The 19,955-nt window shown below is 33.2% G+C and overlaps 1 protein-coding gene across 1 annotated transcript in view; it reads right to left on the reverse strand.

Annotated features, from left to right (window-relative positions):
• Nucleotides 1-891: 891 nt before the first annotated feature.
• LOC128240004 (uncharacterized) overlaps nucleotides 892-19,955 on the reverse strand; it is a 136,786-nt gene continuing 117,722 nt past the window's right edge. Inside the window, exons 85-101 of the mRNA XM_052956480.1 lie at nucleotides 19,160-19,338; nucleotides 18,597-18,707; nucleotides 17,135-17,321; nucleotides 16,379-16,515; nucleotides 15,425-15,538; nucleotides 15,144-15,215; nucleotides 14,645-14,758; nucleotides 12,676-12,790; nucleotides 12,104-12,226; nucleotides 11,849-11,886; nucleotides 11,218-11,422; nucleotides 10,481-10,770; nucleotides 9,064-9,221; nucleotides 7,362-7,401; nucleotides 5,792-5,905; nucleotides 2,764-5,483; nucleotides 892-1,397 (exon numbers count right to left, since the gene is read on the reverse strand). Of these exons, the coding sequence (XP_052812440.1) occupies nucleotides 5,467-5,483; nucleotides 5,792-5,905; nucleotides 7,362-7,401; nucleotides 9,064-9,221; nucleotides 10,481-10,770; nucleotides 11,218-11,422; nucleotides 11,849-11,886; nucleotides 12,104-12,226; nucleotides 12,676-12,790; nucleotides 14,645-14,758; nucleotides 15,144-15,215; nucleotides 15,425-15,538; nucleotides 16,379-16,515; nucleotides 17,135-17,321; nucleotides 18,597-18,707; nucleotides 19,160-19,338 (2,014 nt within the window). The 3' untranslated portion in view covers nucleotides 892-1,397; nucleotides 2,764-5,466. The remainder of the gene's footprint in view (nucleotides 1,398-2,763; nucleotides 5,484-5,791; nucleotides 5,906-7,361; nucleotides 7,402-9,063; nucleotides 9,222-10,480; nucleotides 10,771-11,217; nucleotides 11,423-11,848; nucleotides 11,887-12,103; nucleotides 12,227-12,675; nucleotides 12,791-14,644; nucleotides 14,759-15,143; nucleotides 15,216-15,424; nucleotides 15,539-16,378; nucleotides 16,516-17,134; nucleotides 17,322-18,596; nucleotides 18,708-19,159; nucleotides 19,339-19,955) is intronic.

A 19,955-nucleotide genomic window follows, 5' to 3' on the forward strand; every position in this document is an offset into this window, starting at 1 on the left:
ATTAGTTTTATTGTTTACTTAGTAGATATGTATTTATAGTTGTGTAATGTTTTAGTTTTCTTAAACGAGAGCAAAGCAGACTCTCAGATCCTAAGCAAGTAGCGACTGCCTCAAAGTATGTCTGCAGCAGGTGCATTCTGCATTCTCTCAAACTTTAAACACATTGCAGAATATCTAGAATCTCTAGAATAATAACCAGACTCTGAGAGACTCACTGACTGACGGGTTGGCTGACTTGCAAGCTCCAGATAAGCGTTTTATACTATCAAATTGAAGTCCATTTATAGTTGACCGTTCAGAAAGCGTTTCTTAGTTCCAAATAATAGTTTAATGACATCATGTGATACTTTCAAGCTCACATAACGATTATGAATGGATATTATTTGCTATCGTAATAAAATGGAGCTGGTTAATCTGTTGTTTCAGTAACTTAAGGTTAAAGTTGTCCAAGACTTAAACATGGTATTATGGTATTATGTGGAAAGTACTTAAATTAGCAAATAACTTCGACCGTACTTTATGAATGTACGATATGAGTTAAGCAAAAGGCATGGCCCCCGATAACAAGTCTTCAAGTATTTAAGTTATCGTACATATATGATAAAGCAATTGAATGTCTGGCTTTTTTCAGGATGTCGAATTAACATAATAAGTGCTTTGTCGCTCATAAGCAATAGCTAAATTGCAAGGTTGACGTGTTTTTAAGTTACTTCAGCAAATAAAGACACGTCATCACACCATTATTTTTATAACTTGTAGTGTGTACGTGTGAAATGGGGGAGTCTTGGGAACATGGAGGTCAGCTACTTGTCACATAATAATACTTCACTCATGCGAGTCACGTGTTACGTCGAACAAACAAGAGTAGTTGATATAATGTTGAACAATTCACGGTTTTAAGCATTTTAATAAAATAAAAAATATACAAATTGCGGCAACCACGTTAAGGCAATAACATCGGACCTTGGCTACATTATTCGAATCAACCGATATCAAGTCTATATATACCAAGTTAAATTATTGACACCTCGAGTACAACAGTATGCACTATTTCTTAGTACGGAACAACATGCATATATTTAAAAAGTTATAATTGAAATTACGTGAACATAGAAACAAAAACACATCACCAGATACCTTGGATTTCTATCTCCATTTAAAAGCATCATCAACAAAACAATGAAAAATACGATGACAACTCAGAAGCTAGATAATTCCTGTGCTCCTATTACGTTCTTCTTATAATCATTAGCTTGGCCAGAATAATTTATCCAAACATAAAGTTTCCAAATGATTGTTTTCCGGAATGATATAACATTATTATCCGGCGTAACACTGGGCCAATTGAAAGCTTGTCAAGTCGTGGCCTGCGTCAAATGTTGGGATAAGTACTTCAGCTGCAAAACAGAAACAAAACTCATAAAAATTAAAACATATTGTGCATTTTTAATGTCTGTAACTCTGATAAAAGCAACTAAAATTGTGTTCGATGTTTGATGAAGTTCGACTTTGGGACAGGGATGCTGACCGTTTCAGTACACAATCTCAATGTGGTATACTAGAGAATTTAAACTTTATTTCAACAACAAATATAAGCAACTTAATATGGAACGTGTCAAAATGAGGATATATGCTTTGATTTTAAATGTTAATTTTGTTTCATTATGATATATTTGGACCTCGATTATTCGAAAAATTTTAAAACCACTTGGCTCTCTTTTATCGCCTTCTTGACAGCTTTCTTCAGTTAAATATATATTATATATATGAAATATTTACACAGTACATGACATCGACTCAAGAAGCAGTAAGAGTAACAGCACGTTTGTCAGCGAATTAAATACACATTTTATTATGTTTTACAGTCCATCAATACGATTATTTACACAAGTTCATTCTGTTTCTCAAATGAGGATTTGAGTTTGCGTTCCATACACACTGCAGAACTTACGTAGGTCACCCCTCTTAAATAATAATTGGGCTCTACTAAATCCATCGTCGGGTACAGGAATACTAAAATGATATATCTCGTGTAAATACTAATGCTAAATGTTGAGAAATGCTAAAAATGTATGGCAAGGATTTTTGGAGAGGGCCGTTGGTCGTGTTTAAGACCTGGCCTCAATATCACGAACATACTAAGTAAAATCTCAATCACAATCTCAACTCATTTTACCATATAAAATCAGAATTATTCAAAATCGTTTGTACTTTAACTTTTAAAAAGAGAATTATGTCATAGAATATATCGATTAAAAACTTGGTCAAGATGCCAAAGAACTAATATTCTACATCAAAATTGAAAATGAAATCAACATATTTTTGTTGTTTTTCAAGTACTCAATCACATTTGCTTGCTCTAAAAATAGACTTTTTATGAAAAAACTCTTTTTTAAAAAGAGCAAAAACTACATTTAAGATGTTAAATTATATTATTTTAATGTGAAGAAATTAGTTTATATTGGGATTGGAGTACGCATTTTTAAAGATTGACATACATTGCAACCAGCATGCTTTGTTTCAAAGAAGTTGTTTGCAGGCTTTTGAAATAATTTCCTTTTAACATTTTGTAAGGAAAGCTCCTGGATTATTTGGCAGAGGTCAGTTCTGGCGAGAGTATGCTGGTTTTGTGAGTGTATTTGGGGCATGATTGAATACAGGAAAGTTTATCTGGCCTGTGACTTTCTTTTGGCCGAGCAGGAGAATGTGTGGTAACATAGGCCTAAATTATTATTATTATCACCCAGACTTATTCCTGCACACCTTATAGACATTTCCGCTCTGAGTAATGCAATGCTCACACATCATTTGCCAGTTGATCCACGGGCAGCAAGGCGCCACTTCATGTGTCTTGTACAATGTAGTTCAGAACATGAATTTATATCACAGTGAAATTGTATTTATACTTCTGACGTGAAATAAAGAATCGTAAATTGACATCTTTCTAAAGAATTATTTTAAAATCTACAAGCATGCAAAACAATTCGAACATGTATTTCCTGCCCTGATCGAAATTTACATTATCGGGTTTAATGTAACATCAGTACTACATCCATATCTGTCTGTTGACATAGTATATTGGCGTTTATATGGTTAATGTATTCTCAAACTGATTTGCAACAAACGAATGACTTATCACTAACAAAAACAAAAAAAGACTTTATAAGAACTATTTTCTACAATGTTTTTGCCTTTAATATCTACATAGGCTATCTGTGTGCAGTTTAACATACTATAATGTACCTTCACATCTTCGCCTTTTTGAGATTTCTTTCTCGTTACCAAATTAGTATTCCTTTGCGTAATAAGCAAATGGAAGGCGGAAGTTAATTCGGCAATAACACAGGTGACAAATGAAATGAATCCGCCTTTATCGACTCGATATGTATATATATAAAATCTTAGACAAGTATGGCGCCATGGTTGTCCGTTTAGTACTTGAAGTTGTTCGCTGCTTTAGACTCTTCTGTAAAAGCCTGTAAGGGCAACTTTAACCCAAAAACTCGCTATAACGCCAAAGATGCTTAAAAACGGCTTTCAAAGGCTACAAATATAGTTATAATGCTGAATGCTGCATTATATTTATAACAAAATAAAAGCTTTTCTCATGAGTTTCAAAAAAATCATTAATACGACCCAGGGTTATAAAATATAACAATAGTTTTACTTAGCGCTGGGATTCTGACAGTTGTTTCCCGCCGGTAACTTGTAGAAATGGACTTACGAACTCTTTTCAGCAATAAATTGATTGCCTAAACAAGGAGAATTTATATTAAGCGTAAGGCAAAGCCTGCATTTGTTTATTTTTATTTGTATCTTAGTTTATTCATAGCTACATAGTCAAGCTTTCTTAACTCTGTTTCTTTAATGTAACTAGTCTCATTTCGCATTATTACTTACTTATATTGTTTATAGTGTTGAAAGTCCGCAATACGTGTTTTCGGCAATGACCTACTTTAACTCAATATGCCGGACAATTTTAGGGCATTACGGTATTAGATTGCAGACACGTACGATGAGTATTGGCAGCAGTCAGCACTTTATTTTTGGCAACAGAAACGAGATTAAGAAAACATATGAAACATTTCGTCAGATTGTAATATTTTTGTCATGTATAAATCTCTAATTATTAGACAACTGGTTTAACCGTACAGTGCAAATCCGTTTTCTCGCTGTACTTTCCGTGGCGGTAACCCCATCTTTAGGCTCTGGACCTACAAATCAGCTATTCCTTCCATCGTGTTATTGCTGATAAAGTTATATGTTCATGCATCCTTGCCATTCTGGTAATATTCTAAACGGTAAAGCTCGCCGAATACTATGAATACAATTGACCGAAATACATTACAGATATTGAAATTGAAGTTTGTATTTTTATACTTTATCCATGCTGCAATCGGACTAGAGGTGGCCAATTGTGCAATTTGTCAACACAAAAAAATGCTTGTTTGTAATATAATTGACGGTATAATTAGTTTAAAGTCCTTGGCAATACATACGAGACTTTTATATTTGACCAAAATAGAACTGATTTACCGGCCATCTAAAATTGATTTAATTGAACATGGGCTACCTAATTAATATATGCCTGTAATTTTGATTGTAGTTTTTTGACCATCTTGTTAATGTGAAGGCCATAATCATTGCTCTCTGAAATATAATAAAGCTACATTTTTGCAACTCTGAATTGAGTCAAAATATTTGTATTTGTTATTTACCAATTTTTCATCCACAATCAATGCATATCGCAAAAATCGGTATTCCGGGTTTATAACAATCTGCTGACGTCACGTTACAACGATTTCCATTGTGGGATATTAAAATAACGTTATGAAACAAAAAAAACTTCGTTATTCAAATAACATTTATCATAAAATCATGTTCTTATTGAGTTATTTAATCCAGTAATTTATATAATATAATCTTTATTAGTACTGTATCTTGATCCGGAATGTCATGTTTTACTCTCCCTGATTTTCACTAATTTTGATTTTACAAAGCGCCGCGTGAAATCCGAATAAAACATATATCCCGCATCAAAACGCTGTACTTACAAACCATTCCTATTTTATTTATTATTCCTTACACCGCAAGGTAGTGATTGCTCTATTAAACCTATAAATATACAAGTGTAATATTTAACGAAACATTGAAACGATATAATATACACTTATCATTTTGTACTTAATAACAAAAGCAATACATGGTACAATGATATTAGGCAAAACAAATATGGTTAAGTAGATCTAGATCTATAACAAAACGACACTAAAGAGTAAACATTATAAAATCTGTGTAGTAAAAAAATATAAAGAGTTGATGAATACATATAATTTGATGAATAAGTAAATGTTTATATCCACACATTAACATGTGTAATCGTGTGTTGCAAATCCTCATTCACACTATTACGTATATGTTCACGAGTGTCTATACCGCTACGACATATATTTCCGTGCAGTTGCATCAGGTCATCACAATTCCTGTAAGGAAACAAAAATAAAGGTACAAAAGGTAATACTATTAAAACATCTAGTAGACATGTTAATCATTGTATTGTGCTTGGGATGTCTAAATTAAACTCTATCGGGCCATATTGCACTTCTCACCTTCAAACTCTACTTGATATTGGATCAAGAATTTAAATAAAATATCAAAATGTTAACTAGTTTTAGTTAAATAAATAATGGGATGTTGAATTTAAAATCTCGAAACACTGTCAGAAACCAAATTAGCGAGAATCGGATCTTGCAAAAGGCCAGTAATCTACAGTATCATCAGCAGTATTCACCCGTTATGTTTTGTATCCATTCCAAATGGTGGGCAACATTCGTGTAAATGGCTGGTGCCATTAAGTCACAGCCTCTAAGACCCCAGCTTGTCACTCCGAATTGTTTGAACCGACCTGTAGAGAAAACAAAAGCAGATAATATGTTTGCATTATGTTCCCAAACCGCAAAACAAGTATTAAAAATAAACATTTACTTCTCAAGCCAAACATAAACCTTTTTGAATGCCACACTGGTTTCTATTCACTTCTCAAGCCAAACATAAACCCTGTTGCATGTCAGACTGGTTTCTATTCACTTCTCAAGCCAAACATAAATCCTGTTGAATGCCACACTGGTTTCTATTTACTTCTCAAGCCAAACATAAATCCTGTTGAATGCCACACTGGTTTCTATTCACTTCTAAAGCCAAACATAAACCCTGTTGAATGCCACACTTGTTTCTATTCACTTCTTTAGCAAAACATAAACCCTGTTGAATGCCACACTGGTTTCGATTCACTTCTTAATCCAAACATAAACCGTGTTGAATGACACAATGATTCTATTCACTTTTCAAGTCAAATATAGACCATGGTCAATGACAAATTGGTTTCTATCACTTTTCATGTCAATTATAGACCCTGTTCAAAGACGTATTAGTTTTTATTATCTTGTCAAGTCAAATATAGACCCTGTTGAATGACACATTGGTTGATATTCACTTTTTAAGTCAAATATAGACCCCGTTCAATGACACATTAGTTGATATTCACTTTTCAAGTCAATTAAAGACCCTGGTTAATGACACATTGGTTTTTATTATCTTTTGAAATCAAACATAGACTCTGTTCAATGACACAATGGTTCATATTCACTTTCCCAGTCAAATATATATTTCATTCCTTCTTCGATCCTTACTGATTGTAGGCAATGGTAGGTGAAGATTACCAACGCAACTTAAGATTGGCTTTAGCCGTGTTCTCTGTTAAAGAATCAAAATTTTATTGTTCAAGTCCATCTCCCTGTTTTGTCTTTCTTTATAAAGCATGCATGGATAAAAGAGGTAAAATCAATTTGTTGATATCACATAGGGGCCAACGAGGGAAATATATGACATATGATTTGTCATGAGTCGTCATATAATACAGACTCATATTCAATGAATTAGATTATGGCAAGTATCAAATTATTTCGATAAAATACTATTTCATAGATGATATTAACTACCACACCATTGTTTTTCACCATCCACACAATGCAATACATACTTTTATCGTTTGTGGAGGTTTTCAGGTTGTGACAGTTTATTTCAAAAAATACAAAACATAAATATACATGTCACTCCTATCTTTGCCCTCCCACCAACTTCAATAGCGAGGTGCCAGTATTTTAAGTACAAAAGACATATACAAGACGTGCAATGTAACATTTATACCTACATACAAGATTTCAACTGTTTCGCTTCAAATGCTGAATAAATATCCATGATTTCAAAGAGAAGAAAAAAGAGAACTTGCATTGTTGATCAGCATTTATTTGATTTTCTTAATATAGTCTTAAATATAAAACAAACAAACTGAATGTTCTAACCGTCCTTCATTCTGCAAACAAATGGCCCTCCACTGTCACCCTGTTGAATGGAGAAACATTTGGTACAAAGGAATATTCATGCGAAAAGCTACAGAAACAAGCTTACTAGCAAAAGGTTTAAACATAAACCCGGTTTAATGGCACTGGGTAAACGCCAAAGACATAGAACATAAAATCACAAACAAGAAACATGAAAGAACAGCACAAAACTCCACAAACAGCATAGTGCATACATAATTTATATAAAAAACTAGGTATGTTTATCAAGGATTGTTAGGTACCGCCTTTGAACGGTCAGTAAAATGTAAATTTTCTTGCGGTTTAAACCAGTTCAAGTGCACAAACCGCACTCTTACCCCACCAATCCTAAATAAAGATAAAACGCAAAATGTAAACGTTATCAAAGTATGCATTCACTTGAGGAAACTTAACAATAAAACAAATAATAATAAACTCATAGTTAAACCCCAAGTACATCTATTATTAGAGAACCCAACTCTATCTGCAGACGGAGTAATACAATTCAGGGCACCCATCGCAAAAACTTTTCAAAGATACGAAATGTTATGACCAACTGAATGTTTGACTTCTGTGGTTCATTGATTTATAAACACATTAGGTCAGTGCATGGATATTAACGTCCGAAAGACGTAATGAATACAGGTGCACTGATAAAATGTTTTCATACGCAGGTGACCAGCAATTCTAAAACATTCAGTTCTTATATTTACACTACTATGGATAAATCTAACTGCAGCCTGATGAAATGCAAGATAAGCGTACGTTATATATATATTTTGCTTATTGAACAGCGACATCGCCAATGATATCACTTGTTTTAGCGACGTCATCTATACATTCCCGCAATAAACGTTTAACGTAGTAGTTGCGTTTTTCAGAATATGAATGCAAGTGTAAGAATAAGCGCAAACAATTGTAAATATTAATAAATAAATTGAGTCTACTTGATAGGTGGTGTATTATATTTTTCCAAATTTGAAAGATTTGATTCAAATAATTTCATATCCGAATCATTCTATATTTCAAGGCACATAAGATGTTCACACTCAGTATGAAAACATCACTTCATGCGAGTGTCATTTATAAATGAGATTTGAGTTGCTAAATTTAAAAATAGAAAATTCACATTTACATATTTGTTTTACTGTAGTTTGGACAAATTCCATTTTGACCATCTACCTTTAAAATATCAGTTCAATAAGCGAAAAACTGTGCCTAAAATATTTTTGAAAGAATGCGTTTTTGTAACTTGCGGTTATGTTATGAATAAGTATATATACAGTTGTGTTTGCATTTGGTTTAAATAAAATTTATTGTACATTTAGCTAAGACATACATTATAAGTAAGGTTTGGTTTTCAATTATTATACACGTGGCTACATATTCCTTAGTTTAAAACAAAATATCGATAATACTTTTTATTTTGTTCAAGAAACATATGGGTTTTTTTATTATTGAAGGGACTAGACTCCAAGTTATCCCGAAATTGACAAATATAGTTTTTCCTCAATACAAGTATGAGGCCGATAATCCATTCATTAATATACAGTAAAATTGTGCACCTTAAAAACCTAAAATGTATTCAGGTAAATGAAACCAAATAGAAAACAAAATATTAAGGGTTCATTCTTCAGTCATACACTAAGTCTACAACGAAGTGAAATAACTAAACCGCACTTACATTACAAGATGGCGAAAACGGAGCGGTGTTCTCAACACAAATAGCGTCAACACCTATTTCCTGTCTTCTAGGCTCCGTCTGGCCGTTTACTATATCACTGCAAAGCTTTGGGTCCACAATTCCAACTTTCGTCTCTCGAAGATCCTCCCGGGTATTACCTATCAGACAATAAAAGTAATGATATATTGTTCAACTGCAGTTTTCGTACTTAAGTAAATAGTCGACTTATTCTTAAAAATGAATATAATATGTATTATACTGTATAAATGGTAATATCGCATGCTCGAACTTCAGTTTGACCTTTATTAATTTAATCATTATTGTGTATCATGGTTCTAGAACAGCCCTAATTCCCGAATTCGCTTAAGCTTTACATAATTGGGACGCTTATTTCAAAAGGCTTAACACCTGATTTTGACTAACGAAAAATTGTTTATTAAATATTATTCTTATTTTCAGTTTACAACTTCTTAAAGAAGTAAATATTACAATAGTAATAGGCAAACCCAAAAAATGAGCTTAGCATTATTCTGTAATACGGGACTTAAGAAGTTTCGGGGAAAATGTTGGAAGGTACGCGTATTTGAAACAAGTAAATTATACCGTTTTTATAAATATTGCAATGTTTTCATAGTGAACAAGCATTAAGGCACATATCAAGCGTTAAAACAGCAAAACATTCTTTAACATATAATACCAATCGTTTTATTCGTCCAATACGTCAATAGACAAATAAGCTTGTCAAATCATTGACCCATTTATAGTAATCTTATTTTTATGCATGGTTGTCCCATATAATGTTTGTACAATTTGAATAGGCAATGCTTGACCATTCATGATATGTATAAAATAGATGAAAGACCGAAAGAAATATTTTTTACCTTGTTTTTATTTCAACACGCTAAAAATAACATTTTTTGCAATATATTGCAAGGCAGAAAAATATTTGTAGTAACTCTTTCGGCAAATTGAAAGTAGCACTCTACAAATTGAATGTTTTGACATTTTTTTTATTTCTTGTCTTGTCCTGGAACATGTTAATATTTGCGAAAATGCATGGAAACGAGTAATGAAAGACTACTAACAAAATCCAGATCGCAGGTTTTTTATATTTATGTTCCAAAAATGATGTTTTATGATTTTTGTCTTAAAGCGTTTGTAACGCGGTTAGCCATAAAACAGTAGTTTTCGAACAGAAATATGTAAAACAGCAGTCTTATATCACTGGTTGTTGGATATTAACCCAAAAGATGGCTCATTCCAAGACAAAACAAATCACTAAATCTGTGAGATTGCAGCTTCAACATATTATTTTTCTACTTATTATAGCCTTTAAAATGATTCCAAAATAATAAAGTCCATTGTTAATAATTCTCATAATTGTTCGTCATTTACCGTAACAATGCTCAAGACTTACCATATTCAAAAAACGTATCCTCCTGATTTCCATATCCAGTAATATAACATTCGGCATCTTCTTCTTGGGAAATTATTTCTTGCAACATATCCTCATTACCAAGGCAAATTGTTCGTGTAAAATTATCAATGTTTGGTTCGTATTCGAGTTCCAGCAAGGCAATATCGGCAAAAACAAATAGTTCATATTTATGATGGGGGTAGGCCCGAACTACAGGTATTTCTTGTCCTTGTGACTGAAGTTTGTCTCCAGAATCGGTGACTCCAAACCAAACGTATACCTCCGAACCCCTGCAAATGGTTTGCATTATTTTATTTATTATCATAATGTCTATATAAGCACTTATTACAGTATCCAGAATGCCAATGACCACATTCACATTTAAAGATGCGTCAATTGAATATTCCCAATAATAAAGTAAACATAGAGAATTTATTTAACGAATAAATAGATAAAAGCTTATATTTGTTCTTTCTGCTGATTTCTGTGAAAACGTCTATTTGAACGGGCGTATTAGTACTCAGTTAATTGTTGACTTTATTTATATCTGACTTAAGGAGAGATACATACAGAAAAGTCGATTGTCGTAAACATGTATAAAACAGTAAAAGATCAACATTAATTTAAAACAACATAACATTGAAAACCCGATCAAAGTAAAAGAGTTTAAAGTGAACGTTGGGGAATGTTAACTAGACTGTTTGCATAGTAAATAGTATAAGGAAACTGTATCCTACATTCCTTCCACACAATGGGCTGCAGTAAGAGCCCAACGTCCTCCAAGATAGCTGATTCCACACATGTGGCATGGCGTCGTGGGACATATACCGGAGTGCGTGTATCGTAGTGCTCCCTGCCAAGGCCATGCACCAAGAAGGGACTTCTCCCCGTTTATAATTTGTGGCTGTATGAACTCGTCTGTAAAGCTGATTGTTCCGCATTCTTTTAATGGAAAAGATAACGGATGTGCGAATAAACAATACCCCGTGACCGTGTTTAATTTCAAGAAAGTAAAATTAAGATAAATTATTCTTTCAAAAGCTTAATATGACTTTAAAAGGAACAATGAGCTTTTTTTTTAATTGGTACGTTTAACGATGTATGAACACAGCCATTTGAACTGGGACAGTGATTTCCAAAAAGTATTTCAAGGTTCCAAATCAGCACATTTCCAAATTTAAATCTATTTTTCTTAATTTCACTCATTATTTGGCAATTCATAGACAAAAAAATCGATTCGAAGATTTTACTGCGAAGACAGAATTATGATGAACAAGTGTATACATTGCTATCAATACATATCACTGTACAATTACCGTACATATAAGGTAAAACATCTTATGTTAAAAAATACTTGTTTGCATTTACCTGGATACTGACACTCTAATCGCAACGGATAACACTCCCTGCAAATACATTCAACACGATGCAATTTTAATGTAGAAATACAAGATATATTGACGTTTTTCGCAAACCAAAGGTAGGTTAATTCATGAAATATGTTTCTAATTAAATTTTACATATATAAACTTGTCGAGTTTTATTTCACTTTACCATAGAATAATATTAACCGCTAATGCCTAATTTGCATACTCTACTATTTTATTGTAATAATGGGCTTACGATATGTGTTCGAACGTGAATCTGTGTAGACCCTGATACGCGATGTCAGTTGTTGACAATGTAACAAGTATTCCGCCATTAACTAATGATAAGCCGTGTCGAATGCCATTTGCCGCTATCATTCTGAAAGTTAAGTAATTTGATATTGCAAACTTTCGCAATGGCAATCAACACTCACTTTGAAACGATATTTAAATTCCACATTTAAAGCTTCCCTTACAACATTGAAACAATTACGGTTATACATATGAACAATGGGCAGGCAGGACTATTCAAATCTGGGTTAAATAAGCATTCCGACATCGGTCGAAGTAATATATGATGTTGTTACAGTTAGGGGATTTGAAAGGAACTGTTTCAAAAGTAAAAGTAATTTACAAAAGCTTTTATGAACTTATTTTCCAATCCTTATTTGTATTGTTGTTGAAAAACCTTATATATGTAAGTTTGAAATAAATACTGTTAAAACTAAAAGTAAAATTTGACTTACTGTTTTAATGACTCAACTATACATGTTCTCGTTCGTAAGACGGGCAATGTAAAATCGACCGATTGGGAGAAAAAGCACTAACCCTTTGCCAGCAAGATTACACAGTCCATCTGCTACTGCTCTGTCAATGTCATTTATACAAACAGGCGAAAATCCACCGCTTTGATAAATGTGGACTCCTGTCTCGTTTACAAAAACTAAAAAGATAAATAGGCTTTTAAATTCACTTACTAGTATTTCATTCCTAACAATATGGATTTTTCGTAAGCATTATAAACTTCTGTATCTACTTAAAGTGCTTATGTAAGACTATAATATAATTTTTGTTCATGAACATTGTTTTTTGTATTATCTACACTTGATAAACTCTCTCTCTTTATATATAATTATATGTTTTATTAAAATCAATAAAAGTTGGGACACTCGTGAAAGTATGACCATACAAAATAAGTTTTAACGCCAAGTTTACTCATGTTTCAGTTTCACTGACCGTTCCAAGGTAATCCCATATAACGATAAAGCTATTTTAATGAGTATGTGGTAAGTTTGTGGTGTTTGTAGATGTATTTGTGGTTTGTTACATCTGCGTCTCTTATGCATTATCATTCTGGCCCTTTTTCTCATTTACTTTTTACACAAATTACAAATAAGTACTACTACAAACATTCAGGTAGTGATGGCGTAATAACAATTCCTTCTGACCCTTGTCATGTGACTCTTAACAGGGTAACGTTTATTTATTTTCTACTACTGATTTTATTTTCTGTAGTTTTTATTGTACTATTGGAAACATTTCTGGATATTTCGAAAGGAACATTTTAGCGATACCAGTATTGTATAGTACATATTTGAAACCTTAATAATTTAGGATTGCAAACGAATTTTCCAATATTCGATCAAACGTTTGGTATTCGAATGTCAAAATCGGTAATCGAATATTCGAAAAAACCTGTTGAATAAATAGAATAAAAATCCTTTTTCCTATAACTCTGTTGTTGTGTGTAAAGTTCGTTTGTCTTGTTTTTACATCGATTGGCCCATGATGCCAGAGGTGTGAATGTGATGACAATACTCTATACACGCGCCATATGAGGCATTAGGGACACATCGTCGGGTACCATAAAAAGTCCCCGTAATTTTACAATAACTGGCTATTAAACAATCTTTTATTTTCGGTAATTTTAAATGCTTTGCCAAATAAGGATTAAAGGAATCGGCCTTCACACCAATGTGTTGTCTTGGCTGCATATTTGGCAGTGCAACATTGCTCAAGATTGCCGTGCTCATATGAATGGCACGTGCTACAATAATGTAGTTACACGTATGTATGCTTTAAACTGTTTTCAATGTTTCGATACAATGCTCGTGCTTTGAAATGTCACTGTATAGTACAGCGTTTAGTATGTATTTTCTAGTGATGTACAATAGAAGAGTCAAAGTACACATATGTTTTCGTTTTATTATTTTACTAGTTCCCGAGTTGGTTTGTTTTTTTCAATAGTTATATTTAATAGAGGTCAATCCCAAAGCAAGGTTGCTCGTCCTAACCTTTATTTACGCAAATGCCATTTGACCAGGAATCCATGTAATTTCAAATTGTTAAAAACAAACATGAAGGCAGTGGAATTGAAATTATTCGATTTTTTTTGTGCATAATGTATTTCTTTTTGATGGGGAATTTCAGAATCCTTTAAGGGAAATCAGGGTCCGCGGCGCGTATTGGCGAAGACAAAGTAGGGTATAAATGCCCTGACTATTACTTAAGCGAATACTAATAATAGTTTACAACAACATAAACAGATGTATTTTGGTAATCGACTATTCGAATATTCAATCGAAAAAAATACCGAATATTCGAATACTAATTTTGCCATTCGTTTGCATCCCTACTTAATATGTTTATCGTAAGAATAAAGTACAGGTACAACTTATGTTATTAAAATATTACTAACCAAACAACAATATTGTGCGCTAAACATTGGACTGATATTTAAAATTTCGAGCGTAAGATATTGAAAACATCTTCATATGCCAATGCAAATATTACATACCACATTTATATTCATCTGTACCATCCTTGCAGTCAGACTTTCCGTCACAACGTAGAGACTTGTTGACACATTCGTGGTTAATGCATTCAAACATTCCAAGCTCGTTACAAGACTCTAAAAGGAAATAAGAAAACAACAGTGTCACTACTCATGTACGTATATGAAAATTACAATAAGTATAATAAATGACCATCTGAATCCATTAAGCCGACATACATTGACAGACAAACAGGCTGCTTGACCGATATAGAACTCGACGTACGTACATAAAACAATTAAGCAAAGTAATTTTAATATTGTTTTGGTTCTGTGTACCAAGTATTAACTGTTAGGATCATATTTATTCATAATTTGGTACTGTTAGAAAAAGACAAACTTAATGCATAGAGGCAAAATAAGAACGCATCCATCAATGTAAAGTGTTGACAATATGCTGAATTAACCAACAACAGTGATAAAGATTTACATATTAACAAGCCTTATTATTAGCAGTACTTACTACATGTACTTCCAGTACAATCTGTCCCTCGTTTAGTACAATGCAGATTATCGTTTGAGGCAAGGTCACAGTCTTGTGAATAAAATGATAAAGGCAAAAATTAAACAAAATAAACAAAAAAATAGAAACACACGAAGTTAAATATTGATTTTAAGAGCTTAGCAATATATTTGAGATATCTATAGAAACATTAAAGTACAAAATATTTAGATAAAAAAATCAAAATTAGAATAAAAGCTTGAAATTAAAAGCTTTAAATGGTATAACTAAAAGCTATGTACAGCAGTCGGTCTCATCCGTATTTCCTTCACAATCTGGAAGACCGTCACAGAATCTCGTTTTGGGAATACAAGTATCTGTGGTTCCTCGACAGAGCTCTTCGCCAGAGAAGCACGCTGAAAGTCAAACGCACATTGATAACTCAATTACACTTATTTTCTAGCGTGTCCATAAAGATCCATTATAAAGTAATACAAGGTACTAAGTTTAATTCATTAATTAATTTGAATTGCATTTAACTGATTCAAGTTACAAACAGTAAATGCTAACTGGTTTCAGATTTGAATACGGCCTTATATGTCTATATGATACATATATGGTATATCAATGGATATATGTTGAATTGGTGATTTTGAAGTTATCCTTGATACTCGTTAGCCTCGTAAAATAACGCTGGTGTTTAAAAAAGACCTTGATGATGGCACCTTCTGCTGGATGATTAGGTAGCAAGAAAAATACCGGTGATATGAATTAGGCTTACTTAATGTTACCTTGAATTATGTTGAATTTGGCCAAGAAGAATGTGTTTGATACGAATTAGGCCTACATAATGGAACCTTGTATTTGACTAATTTGGATCAAGAATAACGCCGATGGAACAAGTACAGCCTATGTAACTGAACGTGGTGTTGCTTTATTTAAGCAAAGTATAATGCTATTGCTATATCAATGAGGTCTACATACTGATAAATGATGTTCGGCAGTAACGGGATAACACAGGTTAACGCATAATGTCTACTTAAAAGAACATTACATTTATCAACACATGGTTTTTGTAATTTGCACAGATAATTTTGCTTGGTATACGATTTCCATATTACTACATTTGTACTTTAGTTAAAGTGCAATTGTGTTACACATCTAACGGGTCTGTGATTTCAGTGAAGCGAGAAGTGGCAAGTGGCAGGTATTTAGTTTTTTTCATTCAACATCAAATGTAGGTTCTTATTCCTTACCATTATTGGAGCATGCCACGCCTAAGAAAGATGTACACGATGCGTTGTTTCCGGGGTAGCACCATCCATCCGTACAATTCAGATTAATTCCGGCATTAGGTCTCCCACGTCGTATTTCAAACAAGTCCGCATTTCCGCTAAAGAATAGTAGTAAAATGTTGTTTAAATAATCTGCCTTTTTGAGATTGTGGGCGGTAGAATTCGCATTCTAAGCATGCTAAAGAATTTGTATCTGGGTTATAGTAACATTATTACTGCCGGGCTTGGCCCTGTTGTTTGTTGGGATAAGAGTGAGGTTAGTGCACATAAACTGGTTTAAACCCCCAGTAAATTTACATTTTACTGACCGTTCCAAGGCGGTATCTAACAATTCTTGATAAACATACCAATTATTTATATATATATATATATATATATATATAGTATTGTATTTATGCACTGTGCTGTTTGTAAAGTTTTGTGTTGTTCTATGTTTCTTGTTTGTGATATTGTGTTCTATGTCTTTGGCGTTTGCCACTAAACCGGGTTTATGTTTAAACTTTTTGCTACTGAGCATGTTTCTGTAGCTTTTTGCATATATATTGTAGTGTAGAAAAAAACGTATTTGCAAAAAATTTAAATTTAGCCTGACCAAGACGGGGTTTTCTTACCACTACTTATTACGCTTTGTTGAAAATGTTCAAACACTTTTTTTTTCAATATACGCCAATTTGGTAGCAGAAAAAAACTTCGATTGAAATTAATATTTCCACTTACATGTATCCTTTTATTTTACATATCGGATGAGCTACAGATATACGAGCAGCGATAAATTTCGACTCTGTGACAATCGACGAAGGGTACGGAAAACACGTCCTATGCCATGTTCCGTTAACAAACATCCGCACTTCTCCGTACGATCCGTCACCACCGGACAGTTCAATTGTTCCGTTTGGACGAATGTCTGAATAAATAGTTGGATGCAAATAATGAAATGATATTTAGTTGTAAAAGTTTTTTTGAACACTCCCATTTCACACTCATCAGAAACACGCGCATCCATTCAATTACATTCATTATTCGATAAACGTAGTATCTTTGATATATCTTTAAACAAAAACGACCATTGTAATTGGTCAGGGCTGGTATTCAATATTGGTCTTAATTTGATCTAAGAACGATGAAGCTAATCGGAATACTTAACTGACCAAAAAAGTGAATATGACGTTAATGATGTATGACCATAACATTAACTTAAATTTAATAATGAACCCCTCCTAAGATTAAATTATAAAATATTGAGTATAAACACTACCATTAGATGTTATAGAACTGTTATTAATTAGGTCAGTACAGGTCAGTACACGTATTAAAAAAAAATGTTTGTTTAGGGTAACCTTCCCAAATTTTCTAGGGAGGGTAGGTAGGGATTTTTTTTTTCAAAATCTGTCGTAAGTTCAGAGGGTTTTCTTGCACATGGCAGTCTTTCCTACATTACTGTCGTTGCCTGACTTTGTTTTATCATATATATTATAATTCTGATTAAAATCTGCATTTATCCGCCCTTCGTAACTCTCTATTCGCTAACTAATATTTTTTTTGCTCAGAAGCATAAAAAAATAGTTAGGGTCGGCGCATTTTTATAGGTAGGGTCGGGTTACCCGAAACGGACATATTTTTTTAGGCCTTATCGTGAATTTCCTCAGGCCACTCAAACAATGCAAAGGATTCAACGCAAAGATAAACCTCAAATTGAAACATTAAACACTAACATCTATTCTGAAAGAGGAATCTGTCTATTGCACGCACTGAATCCAAGTTTAAAATAATTTAGGAGTTTCGGTTTCTGTAAGATATTTTTTATTGAAAACAATGAAAAGTGGTCTACTCCACTGCTAAAATTGTAAGCCGTGTTTTACTTTCGGGAATCGATACGATTATGAATCATAATCTACCTTGTTCATAAACACTGCTTTCGTCTGATATGAATCTCTTTTCTCCAATGTATTATCTGTATACACATGAACATTTTCGGCAATACTTGAACGGAGTTTATTAAACTCACAACGGTATAATGCGAAGCCTAATCGACTGCGAGGTATGAAGATTTCTTTGACAACCTATAGTTTATCTCTGAACCCGTCTTAGAGATTAAAATGAAACAAAAACTGACAAATCTATCAAAACAATAGTTGTGTACAGAGCTAAGTAAAGGCTGATTTAAACAGACATATCGTACCACAGTGCATTTCGTCTGATCCACCGAGACAATCCCTTTCCCCATCACAAACCTTCACTATAGGGATACACATATCATTTTCTTTACACGTAAAAGATGAAGTGCTGCATTCTGAAGAAAAGAACGAAATATTGTATTATGATTATTCTCCCTGACTTTTTTTAATTTGTGAAAGCCTGAAAACATAAAGAATTCAAATTCTGAATTATAATCGGGTTATAATATATATTTCTTCAATATTAAGTGAACACCGAGATGTTTGCGATTTTCATAATCAAAATCAATAGTAGCAAGATATTGAGTTATTGCAATGAGGTGACGATTTGTAATATAGCATGCACTTATTCCTTACCTGTAAAACGCTCATCTTTAAACTATTTTCATAGAAAAATAATTCAGACTGCTGAATTCAATAAAAAAGGGAAAAGCCGAAAAGTTGAAAATTCAAAAACAAACCATGTTCAGGGGCTTAAGGCTAGGACCCAAACGACAATGAAGTATAGACACAAACATATTAACATCACATACACAATCACAAGGTTTGATATTACTGTAAGTATTACCTTGTTTTATGTTACAGGGCCCCGCATGGAAGTCAATATCATCAACAGCAACAACCCCGGGCCAGGCGGTGATTGGTTCAAAAACTGTCGCTTCAATAATGAGTGACACATTTTTCCCGCCTCTTACTGGTATCCCTCCTTGGACCCACTCTGAGAATGGACGATTGACCTGGTCGTACCTAAGATAAATATTAAGTTTAAAAGAGAAAAGGTCTGTTTTGTTTCATTTGGAGCCACTGCAAACTGTTACACGTTCACCGGTCGAACGTTTACATCATTACAAGTCAGCATTATCAAGTTCTAAAATTGAGGTTACATACTGGATAGTTTAGTGTTAACATTGATCTGCTATGAGCACTGTTATGAAATAAAATATGACGTGATCAAACACTATGACGTCATAGAAACTAGCAAATACAAGTGCTGCACCAATGGAGTGATATGTTCAGAATCTCATCGACACGTTTAGAATTAGTTACCCTTCATTTTTGTGTAAAACATATTTGGTAACAAAACTACCTATTCAAATCATGAGTACAACGTGTTAAAATAGCAGGGTTGGTTTAATTAACTATGTCCATTACCTGAAGTCAACAGAACAACATTGTAGACGCATCTATACACTGGCTCATTGTGTTGTATTAATTTTTAAGAACAAATTTATTACTACTGAATGATAAAAAGAACCAAAAACTTTAATAACATTACGGATTATGAATTGTTATGGCTGTCTCACATCACAACTATTTTCATAACTCGAACACTACAGCGGTAAAATTGAGCAAAAAAGTAATTT

Source organism: Mya arenaria, chromosome 7, assembly GCF_026914265.1.
Source record: "Mya arenaria isolate MELC-2E11 chromosome 7, ASM2691426v1".
Lineage (NCBI taxonomy): Eukaryota > Metazoa > Mollusca > Bivalvia > Myida > Myidae > Mya > Mya arenaria.